This window comes from Podarcis bocagei (assembly GCF_964188305.1).
Source record: "Podarcis bocagei genome assembly, chromosome: 3".
NCBI classification, from domain to species: Eukaryota; Metazoa; Chordata; class Lepidosauria; order Squamata; family Lacertidae; genus Podarcis; species Podarcis bocagei.
This window is the reverse complement of record NC_138127.1, coordinates 85476623-85488113: the sequence shown is the minus strand read 5'-3', so window position 1 is coordinate 85488113 and position 11491 is coordinate 85476623. Positions and strand designations below refer to the sequence as shown.

Sequence of the window (11491 nt, the reverse complement as noted above, 5' to 3'; positions counted from 1 at the left end):
GTTTCTCACGAGTAACAACAATGCTCTTACTCTATAAGTTACTAAAAATACATAATTTGCTTACAGATATAGACAGAACTAGTCTTTCTAGTTTCTCTGCAATATTCGCCTATGTGCAGGTATGTTTTTGATTTGTCGGATTCCCACCCACCGCACTTGCAGGGCTCTACACCTTTGAAGCATTAACAACAGGCAGAAAAACCATCCCTTGAGGCGTTCCCTATTGCTGTGTTTCTGTGCCCAGAAAAACTTCTTGTGTTGAATTCCTGCATTTCATACAGTTCTTAAAGTTGTAGTCCAGGAAAAGCCTCGGCCCTGACCTAAAGATAGCAGGCAGAAAAGGGAGGGAGGAGGAAGCCAAATAAATCAAAAGTAGCTGAAAGAGATAGTAAGTACAGAAAAGCCTGTACATAACCAAGAATTTTGGACATAATAAAAGGCTCCTGTTGCATATTGATTTGAAATAGTCAGACACATCTTGGACTACAAGCCTCTAGAATCATAGAATCATAGAGTTGGAATAGCAATACATGCACTCTAATAGCAATACATGCAGTCTCTGGGTGCAGGAAATGGATGGCTCTGTTCAGTGCTTTTTTTCTAGAAAAATTGGTGCTGGTACTCACCATGGAGTTGTTACAGTAAGTGCCACATGTTTTAACAACAACAAAAAAGAGGTGCCCCCTGAAAAAAGGCAGTGGCTCTGTTTATTTCTGGTCCATGTCAATTTCACATCTGTCCAGTCAGAAATCTGTTCCATCTTGTTTCTCCATTAATCTGCATTTTTTAAAATAATAATAAAAATTGCTTGTATTAAAATTCAGATTTAAATATGTATTCTCGAGAAAGTATTTTCTCAATTTGCAACGCTGAACATACTTGTTCTAAAATATGCATGCTTGTGAACATATTTGTACCTTTTGAGTTGTTGTTTTTTTTGAGTCAGGAACCACACCCCAAGTGTGAAATCTGAAGGACAATGGCACCTTAGCCTGGGAGATTCGGATCAGGTCAGTTCATAATCACAATTTGCAAAGAACAAATCCCTCAAAGCATCCCTGTGGGAGAAGCACTGCATTTGCCCAAATTGTAAATGCTGCAGCTTGGATGCATGGAAAAATGTGTGTGTGTGTGTGTGTGTGTGTGTGAGAGAGAGAGAGAGAGAGAGAGAGAGAGAGAGAGAGAGACTTGGCATGATGTATGCAAACTGACTTAGAGGTAGCCTAATAAACGAAGGCTCCAGGAAACTTGTCACTTGTTTTCTCTTTCTTCCAGAGGTGGGGGGGGGGGCGCGAACCCAGGCTGAGCAGCTACGGAAGACGTATTCCACCTTGAGAGACCAAGACAGTAAGCTCTTCCAGATGCGATCACTGTCAGGGTTGATCAATGTACTGACCTACTTAACTTGACAGTGCCTTTTTACCTATAGCAGAATGGTGGCTGACATCAGTATAATAAATATGCATGGTTTTCCCTCCCAGCGATTCCTTCCCAAACATATCAGCTGACGGCGTGTCCCTGTTATTACAGCAGCGCTGCTTAATCTGGGAAAGAACAGGACTTTTGCACATAACACTCGTTGTAGTCTGCTGCCACCCAGTGGGCTCCTTGTTCAATAACTGCCATCCTCTTCTAAGTAAAGGAAAATGCAGCACAATAGAAGTTACTGTATATATCATTTGGCGGCTGTTCTGACTCTCTAGCATATGGGTGGGCAAACTAAGGCCCAGGGGGCTGGATCCAGTCCAATCACCTTCTCAATCCGGCCTGCAGAAGGTCTGGGAATCGGTGTGTTTTGACATGAGTAGAATGTGTCCTTTTATTTAAAATGCATCTCTGGATTATTTGTGGGGCATAGGAATTCGTTCATCCCCCCCCCAATATAGTCTGGCCCCCTCACAAGGTCTGAGGGACAGTGGACCAGCCCCCTGCGGAAAAAGTTTGCTGACCCCTGCTGTAGCAGTTGTGCTATTTTACTAAAACAAATACCAGGGTAACTATTGGTACCTCATGTTTGTCAGTGTCTGCTTGTTTGTCCCAGCTAAGGTTCTGGTGTCCCCACAGTGGGGTTATAGAAGAAGGGAAGAAACTCTTGCATCTCTCTACCCCCCCCCCCCCAAGATTCAGACACCCTGAGCTGCTTGGTCACTAGGAATGCGGAAGAATTTTGTTTTTATTGCATGTTATATTTATTTAATTAATATCCCACCCTGCCTCCCGGGAAGAACCCAGGGTAGCAAACATTTCCACAACAAAATGATTATTTTATTTTTTAAAAAAGCTTTCCCAAGAGTTAAAACATTCCAAAACCATTTTCTCATCCAGTGATCTTAGGGTTGTCAGGCACAGTGCTCTTCAGTCATCAAATAACTGGGTAAACAGGAACGTTTTAAAATTGCTCATGAAAGTCAATAATGATGGGGACAGATGCACCTCACATTTTAATGTGGTGCTTCTTAAACCAAAACCACCCCTCTCCCAGACTTGATGTATTTATTTTATTTAAGACATTTATATACCGAAAAAATATTGGGCTAGATGATGAGCGACGTCTGCGTGTGGGATTTTTCAGGGGAAGGATGGAAGAGAGAGAAAACAAGCTTTATGGACATGGGTAAAAGCTGGTTCCAGCAAATAAAACGAGATCTTACTGAAACTGCATGTTTACATAGGGCACCACCCAAACCACCATCAAATCAGATTCAGATCCCTATTTGTAAGATCCAGTCCACCGGGCTAGATGAGAAGTGTGCTTTTGACACGCATTTCCCATGCAAAAACTATGCAAGCTGCAGATTCCTATTTTCGTGCCACGGTGGCACTGGAAAAGGCCGGAACTGTGATCTGATGCTGGCCTTGTAGGGGCATCTTGGGGGATCCATTTTTTAAATTTGCTGCAGCCAGCTTTTAGCTTCTTCCCCGTTTCATTAAAAAACACACCAGTTGCTAAAGAAAAGCTCGCAAAAAGGTCAGCTTGCCTCGTCATTCCAAAGTTGATCTGTGCGCAGGGAAGGAAGGAAGGAAACCAACCCACCCTATTGCGCTCCGCGAGGCTTACACTCGAGTAAACAGCCCCACGGTCTCGCAAGCTGATCCTGAATGTTGCAAGCCACGCGCACCGGGCCCAGAGCGCGCGCGTCCCATAGCTCTCCGCAGAAGGGGCGGAGCGAGTGCGCGCCTGGCCGGGGCCGGAGCCGGAAATGGGGAGGGACGCCCGGGCCGCGCATGGAGCCGCGCTCCGCCGCAGGTCGGTGCTTTTGATTTGTTCCGCGCGGCTCCGCGAGCCATTCGTTGCTACAAACCGTCAAGGCGGGGAGTGGAGGTCCGCCCCCTGCGCCGGGAGCTGGGCGGGAGGGAGGCGCCGAGCAAGTCGAGGAGCGTCTCGCCCCGGGTGCAGAAGACCAATGCATGCATGTTGCAAGCGGGAAGGAAATTCCTGTCGCGGAAAACTTTGTCTGAGGACCCTGGGAGCGGGAGGGGACTCCGAAAGCGTCCTGCCCCGGAGCTCCGCTTGACGGTCGCAGGAGGGTTGCGCGCGCAAAGATGCGCAAGAACATGTTGCCTCTGGGCATGGGCAGAGGAGTCCTGCAAGCACAGTTCAACACATAGAGGTCCGAGCAGGCGCGCCCGAGCCACAAAAGTCCCGGCTAAAATAAACGTGTGGGGCCGCAATTATATTACATACTTACTTGGGAATAAGTAGCGTTGAACTCAAGTGAGGCTTAAGTTTGCGCTGTAAGGTTGTTGTGCAAAAAAACCCCAAACAGTGGACTTTCCTGTAATACAGTACGTTGCAAAATTTTGATAAGGCTCCTGAGTGCCTGCTGAATGGCTTCCAGTCTTGCGGATCTGAGATTAGGTTTATCAACTGGCCAGAATTTCACTCTCATTCCTAGTTGTCAGAAAATGATAACAATCCCAAAGGAATTCATGCGGCTGGTGTTTTTAGCTATTCCTCTACAGTGTGGTTTCGAAAACACCATGGTTTTTTTTGAGGAGGAGCACTTCGTTCTGTTTGAAGATGTTAGGTACACTTTTTAGAAAGCTTTTTGTATGTTTTCTTCAACTGTTGGGTCGGCACCGCTAGTGGATTGCAGGCTGCTCCAAAATGCACTGCCACCTGGCAAATATAAGGCAAAAGATTAGCAGATGGGTCCCCAAAAGCATGTTTGGGTTAAAAGTGGGTCCTGGTTCTGTAATGGTTGAAGATACCTTCCTTAGATGGAAGATACTCTGCACATGCTCAGAGCTACTCAACTTGAGGTTCCAGAATGGTTTGAACAGAAAAGTTGGCAAACCTTTCTGGGATGACATATATTTATAAAATAGTGTTCTCGGTCAGTGTCCAGCTTAACTTCTCCCTCCCACAACTAACAATCTGTATAGGTAGAAACATTTTGGGGAATATCTGAGGAGGTGAACTAATCCTGTAGGAAAACAGGGGGAGGCAGGAACAACAACAAAAAGTCTCTTCCCATGGCCTTTTCCCTTCCCATTGCATCATTTTCCAAAAATGCCACAGGGCAGCAGTGTGGCAAAAGAACATCACCTGCCCCCTCCTTGCTCCCGCAAGAGCTGTAGCAAACCAAACAGCCATGGATTTTAAGAATAGCAAATGGAATTTGTCATGGTTGGCCACCATTGCTGCCCTGACTCCAATGGCATAGTTTCAAGGTGTATCATGTAGCAACTTTGGTGAAGTTAGCTGGGCCTGGAGGTGGTCAGTGCCTGGAAGAGAAACTACAGTGGTGCCTCGCAAGGCGAAAAGAATCCGTTCTGTGATTCTCTTCGTCTAGCGGTTTTTTCGTCTTGCGAAGCAAGCCCATTGACGGATTAGCGGATTAGCGCTATTAGCACTATTAGCGGCTTTTAGCGGCTTTTAGCGGCTTATCTGCTGATCGGATCAGCTGATAAGCGGCTTAGCGGCTTAGAAAAAGGGGGGGGGGAAGGAAAAAAAACCAGCAGGAACTCGCAAGACATTGTCGTCTTGCGAAGCAAGCCCATAGGAAATTTGTTTTGCGAAGCACCTCCAAAACGGAAAACTCTTTCGTCTAGCGAGTTTTTTGTCTTGCGAGGCATTCGTCTTGCGGGGCACCACTGTACTCATAGGGATAACATAGGCATCTCCCTTTCGCCAAGCCAGACCAGTGGTTCATCTAACTCTGTAGTGTCTACTCCAGATGTTGCTGCAGTGCAGCTCCCATCATCCCTGGCCATCCCAGGTCTATACTGACCGGCAGCGGCTTTCCAGGGTTTCCCTCCAGCCTTACCTGGAGATACTGGGGATTGAACCTGGGGCTTTTTGCATTCAAGGCAGGTTTCTCTGACACTGAGCTACAGCCCATCCCTTATGGGAACATATCCATACAGCTTTTGTGTCCTTGGGGAGGGGGGGATGGTATAAAATGGGAATGAATCAGGGTCCTTTTTTAGCCAGAACTTGCTGGTACCGCAAGAGGGAGGTGTTCATGGTGAGTTCTGGCACCTTTTCCCTAGAAAAACAGCACTGAGAATGATACATTTTTCTGCTTGTCCGTTCATTATTTCGTTCTACAGAACACTGACCTGAAAATCATTTTCAGTGCAGGATTCTATTCATGGTGAACAATGGCTGAAGCGCCTGCCTGCCATGCTGACCTTGCTTCTTTGCAAGCCCTGAGACACAAGCAAAGAACCCACGAACCCCATCCCCCCTGGTGCAAACAGAGAGATGCTAACAGGCTTCTCTCCTTTAGGGGAAGGGCCGTCGCGTGCTGGTAACACCATGCTCCCCTCGAAACCCTTCTCCATGCTTCAACGAGGCTGAAGAAGGCTTCTTTCAGCAGTGGGAGGGGTAGGTGGATGGGACTCTGTGGTTGCCTGGAAAGGCCTCTGAGGGCAACACGCACAGCTGTGAGTGCCACACTGGCAACTCATGTTCTGTGTGCATTTGGTCCTGAACTGGACTGTTCTATAATAATGCAGTTGCCATTGCTCATGATTGACAGTTCGGATGAATATTATCTTCCACATAGAACTGTTGTTCTGCCCTATCCTGGAGACTCCTCTGGATCTACTTTTAAAAATTCATAAAATTATCTTCTTGTTTTGCAGGCCCTATCTACCAGGATGTTGTCCTCCTAGGTTTCGGGAACCCTGAAAAATGCCATTACAATTCGGACTGCTGCCGGTATGGGAGCTGTCTCTTTACCTGTTCGTTTCCTTCGGCTTTCATTTTTATTCCTTTTATGAAGTCTTCCAAGCCTCTCGAGGTAAGGCTCTATTTCAGGCTCATTCTCGTTAGGTACTTATTATTTTTATTTTTTGCTTTTGTAGTTCACAATGTATTGACTTAAATAGTATGTCTTTAATGGAGTACTTTGTAACAGCTCCCAGCAGGGCCCCCTACAAAGGCTTTTTGCCCGGAGCTTGCGGGTACCCTTCCTTTGTGTGAGCCGAGAGCGGCAGCGGAGCCAGGTGGAAGGTACACAAGCTGTCCATCTCCTTTTAATGAAAGCGTAATTCAAGGTTTGTACTTCAGCTAGTCAGGGACCACTAGAAGCAGTCAGTTGACATTTACTTTGTAAAAGGAAAAGACGACGTAAATCTGAAGGTTAGCCCACTAATGTGTTTTCAAATGGGTAACAATGGAAATTTGTTTTCATTTTCCTAACAAGAGTATTTTTCTTGCGTGATGGAGAGCTATGGATGTTTGTGACTTAAATTCATTTGCTTAATGGTTTAACCCTTGAGAAGTGGCATTAACATTTTGTACGAAACTGTTTACTTGGATCATAATATGCCACTGTGTATAGCTTCTGGTCTGGTTAAGTCCTTTTTTTTTATTACCTATCACATACTTTACCACTTGGTTAATTTGTACAATCGTACCTTGGTTCTCGAACGCCTTGGTACTCGTACTTTTTGGCTCCTGAATGCCACAAACCTGGAAGTAAGTGTTCCGGTTTGTGAACGTTTTTCGGAAGCTGAATGTCCGGCGCGGCTTCCACTTGGTTGCAGGAACCTCCTGCAGCCAATCAGAAGCCATGCCTTGGTGTTCGAACAGTTTCGGAATGGATTAAGTTTGAGAACCAAGGTACCACTATATTTTCACAAGGGCTCAGGCAAATAATTAAGCAGACAGGCATGTTGAGCACCTCCTGGCCAAGGTAGCTTACTTGCAGAAGCTAAGAGTTTCAGAGAGCTCTGTGTACTGAGGGATTTGGGGATGCACCCCACTCTCAGGATGATAACTCCTTTAATGGAAAGTGAAGGTCTTGAGGAAGGAGGGAGCCATCCAAGGAAGAAGTAAAAGATGAAGGCCATTCCTTAGGGGCTACATTGATATCAGCTTGTGCGTCTGAGGTTGGGGTGGTCTCCTAGCTGTAAAGCGATTGGATTATTAGAAGCTCAGAGTGATGAGTTTCTGATGGGTGTGTAGCCATTTCCATTTTCAGAGGAAGTTGTCTGTTCCTGCTACTTCAGCAAGAGTATTTAACAGCATGTGACACTAGCAGACTGCCCCAGTCCTTGTTGATCATTTCTGTTTTTGTCAATTTCCAGTTTGATGTCTGGTTTCCCATTAATTTTGCAGCCGTTGCTTCAGCATTGTGTTATACTCATTGTGTGCCAGTGAATTCTACTGGTAAATTGCACACACTGTGAAAAGGTTGGTCTTGTGTACTCTGCGTGCCTCAGTTGCATGGTGTATGTGCTTTATCTATGTTAATGTTTACACCTTGAGCATAGAACCCACCTTGCTAATATCTGTTGAATGTTAGGTTTCTATAAATATATTTTAAGAATAGTCTTCAAAGCAGACTTGGTGCTTTGGGGTGAGATTGAACATAATTCAGCACAATAATTTTGAGAGCTGACGTTGCACAGGCATAACAATAGCTGTTGCGCTGGCAGCTGCAGAACAAGAGTGTTACTGAGTGCAATAACAGCAGTTGCGCTCAGCGTTGCTCGGCACCTTTCCCAAGGGCAACACAGCTTTTGCATTTGGCTATTGCATTATGTTAAGAACAAGGTCCCCCGCTTGCAGAATGGCTGTGGACTGCTGCAACTAGATATCACCTTTGAAATTAATGCAACCAACAAGTCCTTTCTCCTCCTCGTGCTTCTGGCATAAGTACGTCAGTTTTCCCTGATTCTCTCATAGCATTAAAATGCATACCTGTTGAAAGTCACAGTTGTCGGAGAATGTTTGATAGCACTTTTTATTGGAAGTGTGGACCTTTTCTCCCTCTCAATGGGATATGTTGCTTAAGAACAGAAGGAAGGATGCTTTGCTGTCTCAATTTATCAGTTGGGTGTGGAGTTCCTACCCATCAGTATGTACTTAGGGGGAAGACACAGGTGTTTGTCTTGTGGTGTTTCTGTTCCTGTTGAACATGTCTTACTGCTGTGTCCATGGTTCTCAAGTGTGTCACAGGCCTTTTTGCGTGTTGTCTGTTCTGAATTGCGGGTGACTCCTAGAAGCTTTGTTGTTGTTGTTGTTTAGTCGTTTAGTCGTGTCCGACTCTTCGTGACCCCATGGACCAGAGCACGCCAGGCACTCCTGTCTTCCACTGCCTCCCGCAGTTTGGTCAAACTCATGCTGGTAGCTTCGCGAACACTATCCAACCATCTCGTCCTCTGTCGTCCCCTTCTCCTTGTGCCCCCAATCTTTCCAGGGAGTCTTCTCTTCTCATGAGGTGGCCAAAGTATTGGAGCCTCAGCTTCAGGATCTGTCCTTCCAGTGAGCACTCAGGGCTGATTTCCCTAAGAATGGAGAGGTTTGATCTTCTTGCAGTCCATGGGACTCTCAAGAGTCTCCTCCAGCACCAGAATTCAAAAGCATCAATTCTTTGGTGATCAGCCTTCTTTATGGTCCAGCTCTCACTTCCATACATCACTACCGGTCCTAGAAGCTGCCAGCATGCAATTGTGGCCACACCCTGGGAAATGGCTTCACCTGACCGGCTAAACCAGGTGAGGGTAGTCAGTGGGCCTCAAACCCTTAGTGGGTTAGGGACTTCCCCTGCATCAGAAGACAGGCTCTGGTGGATTGAGCGGACGAGACCCATAGTGGATCCAATGGTCAAGAATGCGGTTTCTGCATGTGCTGTGGAGGGATGTGAGGGGCAGACAATGCTTGTCAATTTGGGAAGGAGAAGGAAAACTCTGATTCTAAACCTCCACTGCCTTGTGGGACATCTTCAGGAGAAGAAAAGTCTAAGGAGTAAAACCCTACACAAATACAGAGTGGAGTCCCTAAGACAGTTGAATGGTGCCTCCTTCTGTCAACTCCTGCAGCCAAGCTGGTGCCAAACGTATCGCTCTGCTTTCCTTTGGACCACATCAGTGAGGCTGATGGAGGGTGGTGGCCTTGTCTGGGCAGCCCAACCACACTGCCTAGACTTGCATCCTGGGGAGGTCACTTTGGTGCTGCTAATGCCGTAGTTTGACTTCACCCCCGGAGACACACTCCATTGTCTCCTGAGGCAGATGGATGCCAGCGAAGCGCTCTGTTGGGTGACTGATCTCTTTTTAAAGGCAGTTTCCATTATTGGGAACAAGTCACTAACAACATAATTCTCCTTTTATTTCCAATGAGGCTAGCAGTGCAAACTGCTGCTGTTCCATAAACACATATACTGTACCTACGTTCCTATCAGTTTCAGTGGGTTGGATAACGCTCTTCTCTTGTCCAGATATCCTCTCTCCTTGCACACATGCACATGAGATATGAGCATTCCGCGTGTGAATCATTCATGTATATGCTCAATATATTAAGTGTTCCTCTTCCTTGTTGAGCTTTCTGAATCTGGCAATTTGATGGCTTCATTCAGATGTGCCTTGGATATTTTAATGTATATATAAAAAGAATACACAACCTTTGTTTGTGGCGAAACATTTTTACTTTGACTCGAAGTAAATTGCCATGCTTATTTTTCCCCCACTAGGGGGAGATAGCAAAACAGTCTTTGCAAATGTTGGAAATGCAATCCCTATCTTGCATGTTGTGATTAGGGCAAGCAGACATAGATTCTTCAACTTTTGCACTCATTTTTTCAGTGCTGCATTCTGTCTTTATATACCGAAAATGACTATAAAAATAAAGCAAGGTTTGTTTAAGGTACATGCTTATATAAAAAACATTCATTGTGTCCAGGTTTCTGCCCGACACATGCAGAGAGAGATTCTTACTTGGAAGTAAAGTATGTAGTGGTACAGACTCAGCAGCAGATACAGGGCTCACAAGTCATGGTTCATGAGCAGGGTAAGATCGCAACTGGATAGAAGTAAGGAAGATGTCCCAACAGGCTTCCTTACCGCACCCGCCGAGCTTTTAAAGACAAGGTGTGGCATGTTCACTCATGACACTTGCTCACCTTGCAGGAATGATGGGATTGCAAATGTGTGCTCTGTCTGGCCACGTCGGTCTGCTGCTTCCATCTGCAGAGGTGGCACCTGGCTCTAGGTGGCAAGACTGCACCCTCAGGCTCTTGTTCGGGCACTGCCACATCCTCCCTTGGCTGATCCAAGTCCTCCCCAGCCTCCAGTGCTAGGGCAGCATTTTGTCACTTTGGTCCCAGAGATTGGAGGATGCTGATTGGGCATGCTTATATACATGCTTATATAAAAAACATTCATTGTTTCCAGGTTTCTGCCTGACACATGCGGAGAGAGATTCTTACTTGGAAGTAAAGTATGTAGTGGTACAGGAAAAAATTTTGCAGGAAGGCTAGACCAGGTAGAGAGGGTTGAAGAGTGTGTCTGCTGTAGGGCAACCTTGAGCAGCAGACTTGATAACTGTACTTAATAGGCAGGTTTAGAATCAGCAAATAGCCATCTTTAAGTGGATGAGCATGCAGTAGACTCTGCCAGAGTAAAGCAGGAAGAAAATGTTATGCAGGGGATGCAAAATAAGATGGGACAAAGCACACACCGTTCATGAAGGACAGTGTGAGCAGACATTTGCTGGTTATCCTGATCAAAAGACTGAGTGAGAACAGGAGATTCTGAGGAGGGTGGGAGATAGTTGGGTTCTTCTTGTTTTTGTTTTTATTGTGTATTTTACATTCTTATATTGTGATTTTATCTTGTGAACCACCCTGAGACCTGTGGGTATGGGGTGGTAAACACATGTTGCTGCTGGTGTTGTTATTAATACTCGCTTTGAACCTCAGAAGGAGTTGGGAAAAGAATGGCTAATCCGCCTGATATTTCCCTGATGTTTCTTTCTTTTGCCTGCCCTAAGTGTCCCATAGGCTGAGGATGGACCTGAGAACCCCAAATGACTCTGATTGTGAGTTTGTTCCCCCTGCCCCCCGCCGCCTTCTGCCCACAAATAGTCGATACAGTTATCTATGTCTGTTGTACAGTTCAATCATGGCACCATCTTTGTCAGTAGGCATTTGTGCATACTCATTTCTGCCACTAATCTGCAGGCTGTTCTGACCCTAGCAGTTGGTAGCATAATGTTGGAGAAGTGATGCTTTGAAAATGAATTATGGGCATGTTC

At 45.9% G+C, this 11491-nt stretch overlaps 1 protein-coding gene across 6 annotated transcripts in view; it reads left to right on the top strand.

The window, feature by feature from the left end:
• Positions 1-1327: 1327 nt before the first annotated feature.
• HHAT (hedgehog acyltransferase) overlaps positions 1328-11491 on the top strand; it is a 184605-nt gene continuing 174441 nt past the window's right edge. The window contains exons 1-2 of one of the 6 annotated variants that reach the window (XM_081186026.1): positions 1328-1347; positions 6094-6251. In XM_081186026.1, coding sequence (XP_081042152.1) covers positions 6143-6251 — 109 coding nt within the window. In that variant the 5' untranslated portion in view covers positions 1328-1347; positions 6094-6142. Of the gene's footprint in view, positions 1348-2306; positions 3248-3331; positions 3612-6093; positions 6252-11491 lie in introns of those variants that run through there. The other 5 variants (XM_081186024.1, XM_081186025.1, XM_081186023.1 and 2 more) reach the window with 5 other exon arrangements.